Here is a 20062-nt window from a genome sequence, read left to right on the forward strand (position 1 = left end):
TATTAAGTTCCAATGATATAAAAATTTAACACTAACAAAAATAATACTACTACTCTAGTAGTGTACATAATATCTTTGGGGCATGGCCCTCTTAAATTAATGCAAATTGTTGAAGTACGGTATAAGGACAACAAGATTAAATTTTATATTTGAAAATTGAAGTTTGTAACCAAATACTCCACTTACATAGACTTTACCATGGGGATTGTAGATTAGTATACACCCTGGAACTTTGTGTATCATTGTAAACACGGCCTTCATAATTTAGTTCATCCAATTTCATTTTATGCAATACTATTATCTTTCTATATTTTCATTCAATTTTCTCTAATTCACAATATACTCCATTTATTATACAATAGCACGCCGTAATTAAAAGTTTTCTAATTTTCCGCACTAATTTCAATAAATATAAGTTTGTATATATAATGAGAATAAATTTTTATAATTTAAGTTAAGATATGTTTTATAATGAGAAAGTAGTAAATAGAATAAATTTGTGTCTACGCGAATATAGAGATACACACAAACATATGCACACAATCAATTAATCGCAACATATAGCAATCTGATCATCTTCAAAAATCAGATCTTGAATTATCCCAAAATATTCACCTCAACAACCGAATTTCGAGGAACCTCAAATTCAACCGGAATTCTTGGTTTCAATGTCTCATCACGTGAGGTTTCTCTCTCTAATTTCACGTCGTTTTTTGCTTCTCCTCAATCCTGCGCCTCCCATTGATGCCCTGCTTCAAATTCTTTGCATTTTTTCGTTTTTTCTTTTTCTTTTTTATTCTTTTCTTAAAGGTACACATTCTATTCTATGGAGTCTCTCTTTCTCTATTTTTTTTTTTGCTTTAATTAGCTGAAAAAAGCTGAGCAGCAGAGTACATATATGTATCATATCATGTATATTCTATAGTTTTTTGGTTTTGCTGGATAAAATTTTGAGATTTTTATTTTATTTAATTAATTATTTAGTAGGGTTGATAGTTAGGAAAACATGGCTGTGGACAAAGAGTATTATGAAAAGCTGGGAGTTGGAGTTGATGCCTCTGATGAAGATATCAGCAAGGCTTACTACCAAAAGGTTTCCCTACAATAATATTTGAATATTTTATATCTATTTACATTATATATCTAGTCTTATCCTTTTTTATGGAGAGTACATTTACAGTTGTTTGCTCCAAGATTTTGAAGGTTTTTCTTCTTTTTTTTTATTCTCACATTAAGTTTGCTATTTCAAGATTTGGTTAATTGGCTAATTCAGATACATATGCACATATAGAGAGGCCATGATTATCTTCATTTTTTCTTGAAAATATGATTAAAATGACCAATTCCAGACATTCTGATGCATGTTTATGTTTGCAGTTGCAGTGTATTGGATATATCTATTCATCTTGCTATTAGATATTGCATTACTATTCTTCAGCTCTAACATATAGTTCTAACAGTGTCTAATGATATAACATTGTTTTGTTTATTTTGGAACTTTTGGAGTTTGTTTCGATTTCTGACTTATTTTTTATTCTTAGGCAAGAAATGTACATCCTGATAAAGATCATGGAGATCCTGAGGCAGCAGCCAAAGATTTCAATGTAAGGGAACTGGCTTTACATTTGGTCGTCTGATGTTGCATATAGTTTGACATGATGTGAACTTCTTCCAAAATCTACTGATATAAGCTGCCGAAGAAACATTTGGTATATGGCATTAGGAATTTGTTTGAGTGTCAACAAAGCCAATCTCAGAGCTAAAGGATTTCAAATATATATGCAATGTCAGTTTCAGTAAGTGTGTGTATTTCTTCTTTGTATACGTGTCTTGCTGTTTCTGTTATATAAAGTGTGTTCCTTGTCGGAACAAATCGCATTGTAAGTAATTTCTGATTTGAGATTTTTAACCAAAATTGTATTCACAGCCTTTCATGATTTTCTTTATTTCTCTCTGTTATGGAACTTTTTTTGAGTTTAGTGTCATATTGTGTCTTGGATTGGATGCGTATGCTATTCTCGACATTCGCAACTTCTAGTTTGTTGCCTTTTATTTTTAGCTATTTTTCTTCTAAATAGGCACTGGGAGAGGCTTATCAGATACTAAGCAACCCTGTGCAACGTGAAGCATATGATAGATGTGGGAAAGATGGAGTAATGAAGTAAGTCTCTTATATACTAATGCACATGTTTGAATTTTATCGAAGAAATTGAATATTTGAAGTCTTTATGTTGTAACTGAAACTCCTTTTTAGATTCCTAGTTTGCAGTCTAGCTAACTTGTGACAGATAAATGTAATAGAAATATTATGTAAATATTCTTGAGACCATACATAGAGACAACTTAAAATAACCTTTTCAAAATCAGGAAATTTATCGAGTCAGATTTGATTAAATGAACTGTACCAGCATTATTCGTTATGTTATGTAAGTATTTAGCCAGACCTTGTGCTTTAGCTCTTCCTCGTACAAATTAAACATGAAATCAGTTCTTAACTTATGGTTTTTGCTTTTAGGGACTCGATGGTTGAGCCTACAGTTCTATTTGGGATGATGTTTGGAAATGAGATGTTCGAGAATTATGTCGGGCAGCTTAGATTGCTTTCTTTGACGCCTGCTGAATTTGATCCAGATGAACCCCCTGAGGTTCAAAAACCCAAACTCGAGAAGATAATGAAGGTTTGCTTAGTCCTTTTCTTAATTTGTGCAATGATTTTTCGTTTTTCGCATGGATGCTTAGCTGAGACATTTTCGTCTCTTCACATTAAGACAATGCAAGAGGAGAGGGAAGAGAAGCTCGTAAAGCTTCTGAAAGATCGCCTCGAGCCATACATCAAAGGCGAAAGGGATGCTTTTGTTGAAACAGCGAAATTGGAGTCCAAACGTCTCTGTCAAGCTGGTATGTCATTTTAGTTTACGGACGTGTTTTATTTTTCAAAAGTGATTCACATCTATTAGCTGTAGATTATCACTTACAGCGAAATTGGACAATCATGCTATTTCACTCATTTAATTTCACTTTTTTAGCTTTTGGCAAGGTGCTGTTGCATACCATTGGATACATATACAGAAGGCAAGCTGCACGACAAATCGGGAAGGGGAAGCGCTACATGAAGGTCCCGTTTCTAGCAGAATGGGTGAGGGATAAACGACACACGAGAAACACGCAGTCTGCAGCAGCTCAAGGTGCGAATACTCATCAACTTCAAGTTTCACATTTCTCTTCATTTCTTTATTATATGATGAGCTCTAGCTCTTGTTCCCCCCTCTCTGTCTCAGCTGCTATCGCCTACATCCATCTACGCGAGGAATGGAAGAAGTGCAATGAGGAGCAGGTCAAGAACGAGAAGACGCTGAAAACAGCAGAAAACATCAAGGACGCGATCTTTGTTTCCTTCTGGCAAATGAACGTGGTGGATATTGAGACGACCTTGTCTCACGTAAGCCAAGCAGTAAGTTTCTTGCCCTCGTTGTATGTTGAAACCATTCCCAACTCTCAGATATGGATTCTTTCCTTGTCTTGACTTTTGGAAATTGTATGCATCAGGTTCTCAGAGATAACAATGCTTCCAAGGATGTTCTGAGAAAACGGGCTCGTGCACTGAAAACACTCGGTAAAATTTTCCAAGTAAGTTTTCTAGTATCCCTGGGGTATCCTTCTATTTAGCACTTGTTGATCTCAAACTTATATGGAGTAAATGTTTTTTTTTCAGGAGGAAGTGCTTTTCTCTGGTATTTAGTGTAGAAAAAGGCAAGAAAATGTGACAGATGCATTAAAGATCTGTTGGGATGGAGAGTGTTGTTATATAAGTATGTAGATGTGAAGTTTAAGTGAATTTCCTAGCAACTACAGACAGGAAAAAAATAGTTATATTCTAGCAATGCAATTTTCTCTCGCTTGATTCACAACATTTGTGTTTTCATTTGTTGGGCCTTGTGTCAATTTTTGATGTTTTCAGTTTAATTGATGAAAATACTTAAATCCCAATTTGTCTCTTTGGTTTTTGAAAATAAAGATAATGTCTCCTCTTTTCTTTTCATTTACTATTATCTCTTTCTCCTACTTTATAATCTATTCAGTTTAATATGTTAAACATATTTTCCTTGATTTTTATGATGAAGTGCTTATTAATTTACTAAAAATAAAACTGATATCAAATGTTACTCACTTTTGGTATTGTAATAATTTTGTGCACTAAATTAATTAATAAGAAGCTAAAGTGATGCAAAACGTATAAACAATGGATGAATTAGAGAGTAATTAGAGAAATTATAGTTTTCCTACAAATGAAAATATTTCTATGAATCAAAATCGGACTTCAAAACAATGAAACCTTACTATTTATAAGTGGTTTGGAAACACTCAGAAATACAACGAAAATTAGAAAATGAAAAATAACTCCGGAAAAACAGAAAATTGTCTTTTTTGAATGATGCTTGATGGCCAAATTTCATCGTAAATACCGTGCGATTTCGCGTCATTCTGACATAGTCTTTTATATTTGTAATTTTGGCGTCAACAACCAACTCGATCTGCATCTTAAAGTCTTCAATTTGGATGGATAAACATGGTATCATCTATGTTTTAATGTTGGAAAATATATTTGACACTCAGTAGAAAGTCGATTGTTGATAGGGTAGACGTCCATTCATATAGTGGATTTATATCATTTCCTATCAACAGAGAGGTGTGAGAATTCTCCTAAATAAATTACAAAGATAGGCTGCTTTATCGATACATTGTCAATTCATTTACAATTTAATTCATATATTATCTATTAAAAGAAGAAATAAAGTTGGTTAGCAAAGAAAAAGTGGTCTTAACACAGCCAATAATTGTGAAATAATAAAGTTGGAGATAATGGAGGGTTTTATTAAGCTTGGTTTTGAGGGGAGATGTCCAAACTTCCTAACACCACTTTTTTTGTCAAAAAGAGAAAGAAAAGAAGTGACTGATTTAATAAATAAATTGTACTTTGATTAATTAATTAAGAAGAGAGATAGTGCTTTGGATCTTTATTATCCACGATTGTCTTTTGGAGTGGCATTTGGTGGATTGTTTTTGTCTTCTTGGATGATTAATGAAACCCACTAATCTTCCAAGTCTTCCTCAAAAGCCATTTTTAGCCCTACCTAATTTGTCCACAACACCCACTTGAAATCACACTTTTACCCCTTTTGATATTTTTCTAGTAGTAGCAGTACATATTTTAGCTTCTAATATACTATGTGCATGGGTGTTGTGGTGTGGGAATAATTAATTAAGCTGCATAATTCAACAACATATTCTATGTGAACGAAGCTAAGAGCAAAGCAAAGACGAATCTACGAAATTTTTAGTTTTGTGGAGGAATACAGAAAGAAACTATCTTATTAAATACTCCCTCCGTCCCATAAAAGATGACACACTTTCCTTTTTAGTTTGTCCCACAAAAGATGTCACATTTCCCTTTTTGGAAAAAGTTCTCTCTCACATGAATATAAAAATTATATTTTCTCTCTCCATTTAACACACAAAACAAAACCTCCTAAAATCTCGTACCATTTTCAAAGTATACCAACTTCTCTGGGACGGAGGGAGTACTATTTTAAATCAATGCATGTATAATTTGTTAGAATGGGTGAGAATTTGGTTGAACTGAGAACACAATTTGGTTGGTATCCAAAATTTCATATTCTACTACTCCTACTAGATTAAATGAGCGAGAAAATGAACTAATTTTGTGGAACAGATTGAAATAAAAAAAAAAAAATTGTTAATATTGGAGAGGGCATGTATTATTCACTTAAATTTATAGCAATATTAGTCATGTAAAATACGTATTCATTGATTAACATTAACTCGGTCACCTTCATTTGCGTTAAGAGTTTCATTTTGTTTAGATGGATATTTTAGAAATGATTCATAAAATGAGCAAATAATGGGAAATTCTCTGTACAATATGCATGATTTTGTAAACTAAAATCTCCCAAAGAATAATTCGATGACATTAATCAGTAATTATCAGATGATCAGTTTTGCATTAATGCATATTCAAATTTATCTCTTACTATATTTTTTCCTGCCGTTTGGATAATACTTGAACATGCCATGCATCAAACCTACAATGAACTTTAACAAAAGACATATAGGGATTGATAAATTAATTAAATTATTCGCCGATAGTGCACCTTTACAGTGTCCAATAATGCTTGATTTCGTCACATATATTTGAATGGCAATTTGCATGATATGATTTGAAGTTCACTGGTACACTTCATATCCCATTTCAGACTTTTATTCCAATGATCGAGTTTACTATGATTAATAAAAAAAATTAAAAACTCTAATCTTCCTAAAAATACCCAATTATAAGATAATACTAAGATCTATGAGGACCAAATACAAAACCATACACAAATTCAAGGACTTAACAACAGAAAAAGAAGGTAAATTAATAAAGTTTATAACATTATTCAAAACTGAAAAAATGAGCGTTACATATGTAGCGTTGTCAAACCATAATAATCTCTGATTGGATTAAAATAATTTCTCTCTCCACTAACTGCTAATTAGACTTAGTGCCCCAACAACAACAAAATGCTGTCCCTCAACTTTATGCCTATTTTCCCCAATTTTAAATATCAAAAGGCTGAAGAATTGCTTCTTTAGAACATAATTCCAGTTTATCTGCGTTAAATATGATATAACGTCCTGTTATGGAAGAATAAATTAATTATTCAATTCACTGTTTCTATTGGTTTGCATTTAAATAGAGCAGCCAAAAGAGAAACTCCCCCTCTTCTCTGCACTAAGAGAAAAGAAACAGAAAAAGTTTGTTGATGAAGAATTGAAGAAGAACAAAATGAGCTACAAGAAAATCAGCCTCCTTTTCCTCATCATTTCTGCAGCTCTCTTTTCCACTTCTTTTGCAGGCAATTAATATCTATGAATTCATTTCTTTTTTTTTTGTGTATGTCTAATTATTCTCATTTCTGTACCATGCATGGATTGGATTTTTTGTTTTTATGTGTTTTGATATTAATGTTGTTTGCTAAAAATATTTCATGCAGGCCGAGTTCGTAAATCGTTGGTGTCAAATGTAGTGAGCACAAGTTATGAGGTATTAATAATCTCTGCAGTTACTTTTAATTTTTAAATGAGTGGTAATATTTGAGTTACGTTTCTGATTTTGGAGAAATCAGTGATCCAAGACACACAGAATAAAAGAGAGGGAAGAAGTGATCTCTGCAATTGGTTGAATAGTCCAAATCACTCAATTTTTATTACTATTATGTAGGTTCCTTTAAAATGAAATCTCTTCTTATTTAGGAGAAATGACAAATTAAAAGACGACAGAAACTTACCTAAATACTTTCCAAACTGATTGATGAAACGTTGACAAATTAATTTTTTGAAATTGGTTGAATTCTATCTTGGGATTGGTTCCAAATTTATTATATTCTCTTCTTGACCAACTACGGCAGTATGTACTAGTACAGTGTACCACAATTTTACTATTAATTTCTTTAAAGAATATTACGCATATAATTTATCCAAATAACATTTATCATTCAAAATTAAAACTTTAAAGAATTAAACACCTTAAACTAGTAATTTAAATGTTAAACAATCAACAAATAAATCGAAGCACTAGAAATTGTAATTGAAGGAAAGAAGTTGAGACATGGGTGAAAGACTTAAAAATGGAGTATGATTATAGACATGTATATGTTGATGCATGATTTGTGGAGTATAAAAAATTGGCAGGATTTGGAATCGTGGGAGGCAGTAAGGCACGATGAAGAGAGTGAAATTCATGGAAGAGTTCTAAAAGTGAAAACAAATGATTATGGAAGATATGATCCTGCGCCTTCTTTCGTTAAGCCTCCTTTCAAACTCATCCCCAACTAGTACTAATTTTTAAACTCTATATCTCCACCCACACCATCTTATAATATCCTATGTAATGTGAATCTATATAGTTAATTAGTGTGTCACAAATATATACTAATGATGAATCCCTTCTTAGCTTCTCTTGTAAAATGTATGTCTACGCATGTATTTGTACCATGAATGTTGGGTTTTGTATGTCACGCTTTTCAAGCTATAAAATACATGTGTGTGTGTAGCTAGGAGGCTATATATATGAAATTTTATCTTTTTATTATATATGTGCCTACAATGATTCTCTATCACACGTTAGGAAACCTTATAAGATGAGTCACGATAAAGTGCAACTCTAAATAATTCTATATATGAATGAGTACTCATGTTCTTTCATTTAATTTGACTAGGAAATCTATCAACTTTGCTCTTCAAATGTTATGAATTACTTTAGATAAAACAAAGATTATTTCTCAACTTTCAACTAGTGAATTCAGATCACCTTTTTATGTTTCTATTTTGCGTTTCGCTGTATACTGTATATCAAATGCACACTGTTATATTTGATTATATATCTGTATATAGGTATATGCATGATCAAAGAGCTGTATTATCATAGTATGTTATGCAAATAGATGTATAAGAAGTATGCGTGGTTTTTACAGTTCTATGAGGAAAATATTTCTGTATATGTGATCTGGTATTTAGATAAAGGTGAGTTAGATTGGTTATAATTGACTTAGGTTTATCATGAGTGTAAATAGAGATATAGAGATGTCACTAAAATAGAGTAATTTACTGTATTTTACTTCAACAAGGCCTTCCACTATGAAAAGAAATAAAAGAGATATAAAAGGTGTGTATGAGTTGGTCTAGTATTAGAGTGGTAATGTCTGAGACTAAACGTCTCAGATTCGGGTTTCGAGTCCACCGTAATGCAGCGTTTAAATTTATACTCATCTATCTATAGTGGTATAAAGAAAGTATAATACAAAGAAAGTATAATACTTCTACAAATTTCAAATAATAGGAACTAGGAAAGAAACATTGCGGATTTCTTCAAACATTTTGCTCTGATAAAAGGGCAAAAGCTAAAGTAAAGTCTAAAAGAGACTATTTGCTTACTTAGTGTGTTATATCTTTTCCTTTACCATGTAAATTTCATAGTAAACACATTAAAATAGTAAGGCCTAGTAACAAAGCAAGACAATACAATTATACAAATGAATACTATATACTCCACAAGCAAAAAAAAATAATCAGATTTCTTAATTCTTATTCTCGAAGACTTCCTATGTAAAGCCAATGCTTTTCTGACTCCACTTCCTTTCCCTTTTCCTCTCTCTCTCTGTCATCAACGCTCCAAAAATTATAGAGAGAGTTTCAAATGATCACACAAAACATGAATTTGTGGTGTTGCCTTTTCCTTTGATTACTTCCTTCATCTTTCCCCTTTTCAGACACTTCCACTTCTGCCTCAAATAGTCGGGCCAAACATTCCTGAAATACGGGCTACAAATAGCAAAATGGGCCCGACTCAAAAGCCCTATTTTTTAGGACCACGAAATCTGTTTCAATAATTAATTACAACTGCCTTTGTTTTCTTTTTTTGTTTTTTTTTTCAGTATGTAAGGGTGTATGGATTGATTGCGATTGTTCCTCTGAAAAATGGAGTATGTTTTTTTAAATAATTTTGTTTTGTATTTATCTATCTATCGATCTATATATAGTGTTTATTGTTTTCACCTAGGCTTGACATGTGTGTTTTGACAATCAATAAAAAAGAAACAGAGGTTGATTAATGTTGATGGGTTTTGTACCACAAGACAAAAGTCACCTCTTTCGATTGAGTTTTAAATTTTATAATTATATGGTTTCTATATAATGATTAATTTGTTATTTTAATTTTCCAATGTATCATAATCATTGTTCGGGCATGTACATCAGTGGATGTATAATATGTACGATAAAGGATTGATGTGGCAATAGCGTGAAAAATGTTTTATTCCAAGATAATTTTATATTTCGAGTTCCATATACCATATCTTACAATTTTAATGAATGTTTCGGAATCGATTAATAATAACTATTTTATAATACTAATATATAGGATAGACTAATACCCGGATATCCCCAATAACATATACTCCCTCCGTTCCATAGTAATAGAGACGTTTCTTTTCGTCACGGAGATTAAGAAAAATTATGTTAAGTGAGTTAAGTAAAGGGTGAATAAAGTGGAAAATAAAAAATAGGTAGAGAGATGAAGAGAGAAAAAAAGTAAGAGAGGGTAAAGTAGGTGTGAAAAAATGTGTTGACTTTTATTAAAAAGGGGAAATGACTTTATTACTATGGAATGTATCAAAATAACAAAATGACTCTATTACTATGGAATGTAAGACGGGGAGTCAGAAATTCTATCAAATTATCTCCCCCTAAAAAATAATCTAATGATTCGTTGTAGTAAGAAATCTAATAATTTATCAATCCACGTGTTAATTGTAATGTTTTAATTTATTTTAAACAAACTATACAATAGATAGACATCATTCACAATTTGTCTAATACTATATTTAATAGTAGTAAAAATTATGAATAACATGTGAAAGATCACAGAAATTTGTCTTGATTTATCTAATTGATTTCTCAATCACTCGATCAAAGAGTTCTATTGGAAATCTTAATTATGACCTACAAAAATAATCTAGCTACGTACTTATATTTACTAACTCTGATGTAGTTACAAGTACACTATAATGACAATACTCCTACAAAGTTGAGAATTATTACACGTTTTCTTGATATTCCAATAAGGTCAATTATAAAACAGTGCATTGTTTTCTACATTTCCGATGGAAAAAAATTGCAGTAAATTCTTATAAGTTCAAACTGAATTTATGTAAGTATATGCAGATTTTCAATATGTAATTGAAAAGAGTAACTTTGTTTAGTCAATAATTAATTTTTGTTACACGATTACATACGAAATCCTATAAAACAAAAGCTTGCAAACAACACGGACTATATCAATATAAAATACTACTATCTTCGTCCTTGATAAATAGAAATTTTTGAATCGACATGAGTTTGAATGCACAATTAAAAAAATAAGAGAAAAAATTTGTAAAATAAGAAAAAGGAAAAGAAAAATGGGAAAAATAAGAATGAGAAAGATAGTGCATTGTAAGGTCCACGTCACAAGGTAAAAAGTTTAGAAAGTTTCTATTTCTAAGGGACGATCAAAAATGAAAATAGTCTCTATTTTTAAGAGATGAAGTAGTATATATTTGTAATGAGCTATATTTTATAATTTAAAATAGAATAAAGTATTTTCGAGCTTGACCCAATAACTTATAATTTGAGCTCCAATTAGACATTTGGATTTAACATAACTCAAATATGCCAAATTTGACTCAATTATTTGTACCTTCTCTTTCTCATGGTGTATGATTGTTTCACAATTTTAATTTCTTAAAAACTCGAATGACTTTTGAGTCCGTTCAACTCACTCTTTTTATGTAGTTGCACTATAAATTTTTAAGATACTATTATTTATGTAATTCATAAATACATATATGTTGCATAAATCAACTAAAATATTGTCCGAAAAAGAACTCCTACGCGCAAAAAAGGTCAACAGTCATAATGTACAACTTGACAGGCATAAAGTACAACTCCACACAGCACAGAATCTTCTGCGAGCAACCAAATTTATGAATTATTTTACCGACATTAATATTACAGGAAAAAATAAAGAAATGAATAAATAATTCACAAAACTCCCAAAAATAATAAAATACGCATGGTCAGTTGCTTTCGGTGTTTGCACGCTTTCTTTAATCCGTCCTTCGCCGTTTGGAATGAAGCCTGCGCCGTTAACCCCATGGAACTAAGACAGTGCGCCAACTAACGCCGTCAAACAGATGTCCGTCTACTCCTTGCCTTCCTGAAAATAATAGCACTGTCGTTGAAGAGGTAGAATCAGAGCCCTTTTTCTCTCTCTACTTTCCACGTATTTCTTTCACCACACACACACACACACGCACAAATCTCATACATACATTACAATTACATACACACTGCCGTTTATATATTAATGACTTTCAACATACTCTGCAATCTGAATACAGCCTCCTCTTTTCGCCTCTTTCTCTAGGATTCCTCACTGCTGAAAGGGCACCGTCGATCACGTAAGTTTGCTTATTTTATGCGAATTAATTAGCAACGAGCTATGTGGATTTGTTATTATTGCTTTTTTATTTTATTTTGGGAGAATTAGGTTAATCGGTGATGGAAATTGGAAGTTTGTGGATTGGAAATTGTTAATGATGGTAAAATAGTTTAGAATTGGTTTTCAGTTGGATTCAGGAATGAGTTTCGGATCTCTGTTGACCTCCGCCAGTCTCGACTGTTCGTATTTGTAGGGTTTTTGCGAGTCTTCTTCCAAATATAGCTCTTAAAACTCGAGCATAACTGCATCAGTTTTTCATTTATATTTATATTATTTGTATGTATCCAATATATAGTTTATATGTTCGATTTATTGTGGACTGTGTTACACGTTTTGTGTTCTGTGCGTGAATAGCTGATTACCAGTTTTTCGGAGTGTGAAATTAGCAGGGGTGGTTTACTAAAGTAAAAAGTGTATTCGGATTCTCGATTAGTTGAATGTTTAACTCAGTTTATTGATATGTTTACCTGAACCCTATTTGTTCTCGAAATAAGGTTTTTGTACAGGCTTCTTCATTTATTTTGATTTCTAAAGTGTATTCCCATACCCGATTAGCTGAATGTTTCATTCAGTTGATTAATATGTTTATTTGGTTGAGATTATTTGATCTTAAAGTAAGGCTTTTGACTGTGGAAAGTATTTTACAACAGCCATGTGCAGTTTGTGAGAATCTTGATTGGTAGTATTATTTGGTGAAGGCTTGTTGCACAGTAGTTCCAACTTTTACTCTTTCGTTCTATGATAATCACATTGCCCTAGTGATTTTCATTTTCTGCAAGGTGTAAACTGATTTGTCCTTTTCAATGATCTATTGAAATGGTATTCCATGTAGTTCATCTGTGTCTTTTAGCCTAGTAATAATTGAGATATTTATGTTTTAATTATGATTTTCTAAGCCCTTATGTTTAGATTAGGGTTTATGAATGTTTTCCTGAATCGTTGGATGGATAGTTGATTTTTTCTTTTTCTTTTACTGTTGCAGGTAATTTGTATCCTTCTGGTCCCATGCAAATAAATTTTATTTGGTCATCAATGTGAAAGGAAATCGATCACAATTATCACCTTTTATACCTATCTGTAAAGGAGAATGGGGGCTGCTTGCTGTGTTATTGCTAAGGACAGAACTATTACAGATGGATCACCTGGTGACTCTTTGCAGAGGCATATCCGCTATTCTCCAAACTGGAGCTTTCGATGGGATAATCGTGGGAGGGTAGCTGGGGAAGAGACACATGGGAATTGGCCCCATGATCGTGGTTGTCCCGATGATAGAATTGAAGTCAAATCTGGTACTACGGTTGAAACTGCATTTGCTTCTGAGGAGGGTAGTCCAATTGATAGTTTCCGATCGGTTGTGTGGCAAAAGTCCCCAATATCTGAAGGAAATGATGGAATTTTAAGACTTCCGTCATCTGGTAAATCGCTATCTGGCACTTCCTGTCTTCCAAGTATATCATTCTAAAAATATGAAATGTTGATTGAGAGAACATTTTTTACTGCTATTTTATGTGTGATTGAGATAGTATTCTTCCCAACTTCCATGCACATAGTATATCTACTTTCCAGGTTAAGAACAATATTCTGAAAAGACTTGTATGTGCAACTCTTTAGGTAAAAATAAGAATTATCTACAGCAATGGTAGTACTAACCAGAAAATCCTTCAATAGACAGTTAGTTCTCTAGTGAAGTAGAGAGAGATTGGATTTCTTGTATGGGAAAAAAAAGAGTGCTGAGAGCTGGATAAGAAAGATAGAGGATCATTATTTTCAATTAACAGAATCGTCAAATGAATTAGGAAAATGGGATGTCTTGTAGGAGGAAGGCGTGTTGATGGCTGGATGATGAGGATGGAAGGATTGTTACTTTAATGTATAACATATTTACAATTATATGCTGTGGATCTTTCTTCGCCTTGCATAAGTTCAAGTTGCAATGAGATTGGAACTGCCTACGCATGAATATTATGGATGTTTAGTGTAACAGACTGGAAATTTCGTTTGCTAAATTTAGGTTTCTCTTTGGGTGCCTTTTGTTTCAAGAAAAAGGTGGAGTTAAATTTGTGTACAGCATGTGAGTCTAATCCACTGCTAAGTGCTGATATACCACATTCAGTAATGTATAATGAGTTCCTTCATACTGTGTCATTAGCATTTAGCAGTAATGGTGCCCCCATACTCAAAATAGAGTAAGGGCGTTATCACTCCAACTGCTAGATATTTGTATATCCCACAAAGTTTTCCCTCTTTTATGTTTTCAGTTTTGTAAGCATTTTGCTGTTATCTGTGCTTGAGTATATAGGTATGTTAAACAATGTTGGGCTGTTTTAATGCTGTTTTATAATTTCTGAAAGATAGGATTAGTTGTTATATTGAGATCCAAAACTGTAACACCCCACTTTTTCGAAAAAGTGGGGTGTTACAAAAACAATGAGCTTTTTATGTACAAAAACATTAAGCTTTTCTGGTTTGTGGGAGGGGGTGTCTCAGGCCAAATTGGGGATGTGATTTTCTGGTGGGCTGAACTCAGTCATTCTTTAGTCATGGTAATTATTGCACTTGTAATAGGAGGCTTGCAGTAATTTTCAAACTTGAGAATGTTAAGCTGTGTTTGTTTGTGTGTGTCTATTAATATTTAGGTCTCGAACTATACAATTACCATACCTGGTTTTTATAATCTCAAATTATTTCATGTTGATCCAAGAGATTATGTTTAGGGTTTAGGGACCTCTGAAACAGGTTTTATAATCTCAAATTATTTCATGTTGATCCAAGAGTTTATGTTTAGGGTTTAGGGACCTTGATTAATTATTTCATGCGACTTGTGCTTATTCTTTTACAGTATATGAATTACCAGCAATCAATGTGTTGCAATAAATCTTCAACATTTCGCTTATAAATACAAAATGATATTAATGGATATACTTTTCAGACTGGATTTTTTTTTCATATACTTACAGTTTTATGTATTCTTTTGCAGATCAAGCTACGCCACAGAATATTGTAGAGGTACGTGGAGGGCATTGAAAGTTTATATTTATTTTTTTGGTCCATTTGAACATGCCACTATGCAATGTGGAACTCCTCTGTGGCTAAACGTAGTTTGCCTTTTGTCTTTTTCTTTGTTTGCTGTTCAGGTGAAGGAGTCAACAGACTCATTATCTGTATCATACCCATCACCAACAAAGCTATCCCCTTCAGTGCCTTCTGTTTCATCAATGTCAGCATCTCCTGTGTCCTACCAGAGCCACCTGCCTCCTCCGAGCTCGACTCCTTCAAGACGGCATCATCGATCTCCGGGATGTCGGTTATTACGGCAAGTATCTGATAGTAGAGTTCCTGAGTACAAGTCGCCCACATTCTCAATATCTGAAGAGCCATCTATATTTATGCCCCCTGGTTGGGGCAACGGATCATCTAGGGGTTCTAATGGCGGTTCTTCAGATAGTTGGTCAGTCCCTGCCTTCTCTGAGCTCATGAGTACTCGCAGGGAGAGGTGGTCTTTTGATAGCGAAATATCAGGCTTCAGCCGAGATAAAATTTCCAGAACAAGTGGTCGTGATTCAGGATCTTCTTGTTCTGATCTTCAAACTTGTGGAATTTGTACGAAGCTTTGTACCCAGAGATCTTCGTGGGGATGGAGCAATCAAACGATGGTATCCACCAATGAACTTTCTGTGGTTTCTGTTTTAAATTGTGGACATGTTTACCATGCTGAATGCTTGGAATCTATGACTCCTGAGATTAACAAGTATGACCCAGCTTGTCCGGTTTGTACTTTTGGGGAAAAAAGGGTCTTGAAGATGTCGGAAAAGGCTTTGAGAGCCGAACTGGATTCAAAAGCAAGAAAACGCTCTAGGAAACGCGTTGTTGACAGTGATCTGAGTAGTGAAATTATGTTTGGTCGTCATAAAAGTGGTGGACTTGATGGAAGGGGTCCGAAGATGAGCTCAAGTTCTAGCATGAAGAGCTCAGCTGGAAAGCCTTTCTTGAAACGGCATTTCTCATTCGGCTCCAAAATAAGTAGATCGATGTCTGCAAATCAATCTGCACCTAGGAGGGGCTTTTTCTGGACAAGACCTAGCAAGGGCTGAGCTTCATCATGGATTTCCAATGTAAGTGCCACTTTTCCTCTCTCACGGAAAACATGTTGCATTTCTTCATTTAAAACATCATATAATCTTCATCTCCTATGTATCATAAAAACTTGCGTCCAACTTACCCCACCCCGCGGGCATCTATATGTGAATTCAAGCCCATGCCTGGTGCACTTTTTTGAAATTTTGATGGTGTTCGGCTGTTTTTTGGATCTGAATAAGGATATGCCGTCCATAAAAACTGTGAACAAAGCATACTTGTATTGTTCAAAAAACATTGTTTTATGTGTAAAAAAGCATAGTCGTAGAGAAAGCATAATCTTATGTGTGTTAAAAAGCACATGCCATTGGGAAAATAATGAATCCAAGATCTGTGGACAAGATTTGATCCTTCTCCTTTGAATATATGTTTACAGTATAGATTTCTGAGATGCATTACTTTGGCTTGCAGCAAATTCTCCATTGGACAGTGAGTAAGAAGATATTGGGATAGAAAGTGATTGGGCATCTTCATCAACATAGGATAGCTTCTGCAGACAGTGTAAAGAAGGTCGTAAAATACTAAGTGAAGTTTCCAATTCATCGTGATATAGAAAAAGGAGATTCTTATGAAAATGGATCATATGTTTGTTTGCTATTTTCGTCATATAATTTTAATATGTTTTTGTTTTTCCATGTTTTTCCCCCTGTGCTCGAAGCATGACAATCTCTTTTATAGTTTTTGGAAATTTTGCACCATAGATCTCGTCTTAACCACAGCTGCAATCTGCACCCATAACTGGTGATTATTTGGAATATGGATATGCATATTGAAACTGAATTTACGTTCCTACCCATTGGTTAAGTTTCATTGGGCCCAACTGGCCCATAATTGAGCCTTTAACGTGCCATTTAAACTCTGGGATATGACCCGATCACGACTACGAAATTGTAAGTTTTTATATTTTTTCTAAATGTCGCCCCTTGTATTTAAATATTTGACTATTACTACTATTTATGTAAATCATAATGGGCGTATGCCAAGGAAAATTGGGGGTAAGAGCACTCCCAATGGCCGGCGGCGTTAAATCCGGCGTTTTATCGCCGGATTTCGCCGAGAAATCGCCGCCAATGGGGTGAATTCGGCGTTTTTCCGGCGTTAATTCTACCGAATTAACGTCGGGCCCCGAAAAAACGCCGAATTAAAGCCGAGTGAACGCCGGCCACTGTAGGCGCGTTCGGCGTTTTCCGGCGTGTTTTTTTTTTTTTTTTTTAATATTACCCAACGGCTATTTTTTCCCCTATATATAATTCCTCCTCCTCCTCCTCCATTCATCACACACAATCTTCATTTTCTCAATTTTCAATCTCATTTTCTCAATCTTCTATATTCAATCTTCAAAATTATGAGTTCAAATAGGAAAAAATCTCGAAAAGGTAAAGGCAAAGAGTCGAGTTCCCAAAATCCCACCCCCATTGATGAAGCAAATCAGCAGTGGATGGCCTCGTTGTTGTCGATGGGTTCTCCCCCCGGCCAATATCCATATGCGGGTCCGTCCCCATTGCAGACTCCTCCGGTGCGCAGACTTTCTCCGTACTTCCAGTCTGCCCTCAGCATGCCCTCTCCAACCGACGATGTGTATCGCCCCCAGATAGTCACATCGTTGTTCGACACCCCTGGAGCCACCCAGACGACGAAGGATCTCAGCCGCGACGTACACAACGGATCCGACACTTAGCACGGACGACTACGAGGTGGAAGAAACGCCCGCCGACCCGCCTTCCAGAGCAGAAGGGGAAGGCGCGTCGCCGAGTCGACGGCCGCGACCGATACGGCTTCCGATGAGAAGCCGGGCGCCAGACTACTTACACTCGGGCGCAGTCCGAGCTTATAGCCAACCGCCGGGCGGACACGACGCAAGACTCGGAGCGCAAAGCAACTACCGTGACCGAGCTCATTTTCTGGGAGCGGGTTGGGAGAAGTACAAGACCAACAAGACTCCTCGATGAAGGACCATGGTAGCGAGGCGATCCGCCGGCATTGGAAGCGCCTCATGAGGGACTGCGGCCACTTCAACGGTATATACTCTAACTTGATGACGAACATGACGAGTGGCCAGAACGAGCACATGGTCCGAGATGAGGCCATGCAAAGGTATAGTGGCAAGTACTTGACGAAGGGCTTCAAGTATTGGAACATCTATGAGACGCTGAAGGATCTCCCCAAATTCCGGACGGGGATGCACAGCGCGCTGCACGGAAAATCGTGCGCTCGCGACTTAGCGGTGCGGAGAGTGAGGGCAGCGCGATCCCCATCGACTTGTCTGAGGATGGTCCGCACGAGCGCCCTGTGGGAGCGAAGAAGGCGAAGGGGAGGCGGAAGGGGAAGGGCACATCGTCGGATGCCCAGTCGGAATCCCCGTTCTTACAACAAGCCACGTTCTCTTCCAATGCCGCCACTCTGGCGCAGTTTTACACGCTGTACTTCACCGGCGGCGGAACCCCAGAAGAGAAGTAGTCCCTCTGGTCGACCATCCAAAATATGAAGATCAAGATGGGCCTCTCGCCGGACGCTCCTCCCTCTTAGTTTTTTAAATCCTTGTTTTTTATGGTTTTTTATTTGTAGTTTTTTTCTTCTCGTTGTATTATATTTTCCAATGATTAATACAACGACGAATTGTTCATTTATAAATCTATTTATTAAACACATTTGTAGGGAAAATTAAATAATATTAAAAATGATGATGTAAAAATGAAATGTTGAGTTAGGAAGAAATAAGGGAGAAACCATTGGAGCAGTTGGCTAAAAGTTGGCTAAAAACTGGGGATAAATTTTGGTGCTGATGTGGTAACTCGTTAGAGAGAAATAAGAGAGAAATAAGGGAGACCATTGGGAGTGCTCTAACGATAAAATTTTCAAACGCCTAGTTACTGATAAGCAGTGGATTTGTAAGGAGATTAGAGTTATTGGCACAAAACATCTAGCAATGGAACGAAGGATCTAATCTGATAACCTCATAAACCTTTTTAAGGAAAAAAAAAAAAAAGCTAAAGCAAACAATTGTGTTCAAGATTCTGTTTATTAACAAGTTATGAATTATTATTTACATCTTTGGTCACATTTTATTCTATTTTATATGCTGATAATACTATTTAGAAAATAATCACTATGAATGATGCGTATTGCATAAGGTAGAGCCCTAAATTTCTGGAATGTGATAGATACAATGCTACCCTTAATCTAGAATATTATCCTGATTTTATACTTTTACCGCCAATTAAATAAGTACTCTCTCCGTTCTTCAGTAGGTAGACTAAGAAAAATTGTGTTTGGTGAGTTAAGTAATGAGAGAGTAAAGTGGAAAATAAAAAAGGTAGAGGGAGGAAGAGAGAATAAAGTAAAATAGAGTAAAGTAAGTGTGTAAAAATGTATTGACCTTTGCTAAAGAGGAAAATGACTCTATTACTATGAAATGTACCAAAATGACAAAATAACTCATACACTATGGAAGGGAGGGAGTAGTGCAGTACAAAGATTCAAATCATATTCCTACTATATCCAATACCAATTGGTTAAATATGAGCACAAATCTTACGTGTCCCCATGTCTCTTACGTGGCAGCTTACAATGTCATGCAAATCCGCATCCAACACGTACGTGTGAAGATCTCATCAACATGCAGATACAGACAACTCTTTTCTTCTCTCTCAATATAACCCACTGCTCATCCAAATCATCAAATTCCCAAACAGAGATAAAAACAAACCAAAAATTATCCTCGAGAAAAATTCCCCACCACTTTTGAAGCTCGACTTTAGGTGTGCGGATTTATCGGCTATCAATAAATTATGGCGGATTTGCGCGACGAGCACGGCAACCCGATCCAGCTAG

General features: G+C 35.0%; 3 protein-coding genes across 7 annotated transcripts; all 3 read left to right on the plus strand.

Moving 5' to 3' along the window:
• Window positions 1–525: 525 nt before the first annotated feature.
• Window positions 526–3922, plus strand: LOC125186435 (chaperone protein dnaJ 10-like). Of its 5 annotated transcripts, none has more exons than XM_048082797.1 (10): window positions 534–680; window positions 985–1093; window positions 1542–1604; window positions 2079–2161; window positions 2516–2678; window positions 2769–2898; window positions 3027–3185; window positions 3279–3451; window positions 3547–3627; window positions 3713–3922. In XM_048082797.1, the coding sequence occupies exons 2-10, from the start codon at window positions 1007–1009 to the stop codon at window positions 3737–3739; spliced, it is 966 nt and encodes a 321-aa protein (XP_047938754.1). In that variant the 5' UTR covers window positions 534–680; window positions 985–1006; the 3' UTR covers window positions 3740–3922. The 5 variants fall into 5 exon arrangements, with proteins under 5 accessions (XP_047938757.1, XP_047938754.1, XP_047938755.1 ...); XM_048082798.1 differs by having other exon boundaries at window positions 541–680; window positions 997–1093; XM_048082799.1 differs by having other exon boundaries at window positions 547–680; window positions 988–1093.
• A 2744-nt stretch (window positions 3923–6666) lies between these two features.
• Window positions 6667–8149, plus strand: LOC125187866 (protein CASPARIAN STRIP INTEGRITY FACTOR 1). Its single transcript, XM_048084510.1, has 3 exons — window positions 6667–6914; window positions 7053–7102; window positions 7750–8149. The coding sequence occupies exons 1-3, from the start codon at window positions 6845–6847 to the stop codon at window positions 7891–7893; spliced, it is 264 nt and encodes an 87-aa protein (XP_047940467.1). The 5' UTR covers window positions 6667–6844; the 3' UTR covers window positions 7894–8149.
• A 3708-nt stretch (window positions 8150–11857) lies between these two features.
• On the plus strand, window positions 11858–16864 carry LOC125188625. The gene is made up of 5 exons (XM_048085586.1): window positions 11858–12056; window positions 13080–13512; window positions 15075–15103; window positions 15232–16209; window positions 16643–16864. Exons 2-4 carry the CDS (start codon window positions 13185–13187, stop codon window positions 16186–16188), a joined length of 1314 nt encoding a protein of 437 aa, XP_047941543.1. The 5' UTR covers window positions 11858–12056; window positions 13080–13184; the 3' UTR covers window positions 16189–16209; window positions 16643–16864.
• The last annotated feature ends 3198 nt before the right edge of the window (window positions 16865–20062 follow it).

The sequence above is a fragment of the Salvia hispanica genome, chromosome 5 (assembly GCF_023119035.1).
Source record: "Salvia hispanica cultivar TCC Black 2014 chromosome 5, UniMelb_Shisp_WGS_1.0, whole genome shotgun sequence".
NCBI lineage: Eukaryota > Viridiplantae > Streptophyta > Magnoliopsida > Lamiales > Lamiaceae > Salvia > Salvia hispanica.

Excerpts from the sequence above, each read along its gene's own strand:
- LOC125188625 (XM_048085586.1), top strand. The coding sequence starts at position 13,185 with ATGGGGGCTGCTTGCTGTGTTATTGCTAAGGACAGAACTATTACAGAT. Across the intron at positions 13,513-15,074 it reads TTTAAGACTTCCGTCATCTG|ATCAAGCTACGCCACAGAAT; the intron begins GTAAATCGCTAT and ends ATTCTTTTGCAG. Across the intron at positions 15,104-15,231 it reads CGCCACAGAATATTGTAGAG|GTGAAGGAGTCAACAGACTC; the intron begins GTACGTGGAGGG and ends TTTGCTGTTCAG.
- LOC125186435 (XM_048082797.1), top strand. The coding sequence starts at position 1,007 with ATGGCTGTGGACAAAGAGTATTATGAAAAGCTGGGAGTTGGAGTTGAT. Across the intron at positions 1,605-2,078 it reads CAGCAGCCAAAGATTTCAAT|GCACTGGGAGAGGCTTATCA; the intron begins GTAAGGGAACTG and ends TCTTCTAAATAG. Across the intron at positions 3,452-3,546 it reads TGTCTCACGTAAGCCAAGCA|GTTCTCAGAGATAACAATGC; the intron begins GTAAGTTTCTTG and ends TGTATGCATCAG.
- LOC125187866 (XM_048084510.1), top strand. The coding sequence starts at position 6,845 with ATGAGCTACAAGAAAATCAGCCTCCTTTTCCTCATCATTTCTGCAGCT. Across the intron at positions 6,915-7,052 it reads CTTTTCCACTTCTTTTGCAG|GCCGAGTTCGTAAATCGTTG; the intron begins GCAATTAATATC and ends TATTTCATGCAG. Across the intron at positions 7,103-7,749 it reads TAGTGAGCACAAGTTATGAG|GATTTGGAATCGTGGGAGGC; the intron begins GTATTAATAATC and ends AAAAATTGGCAG.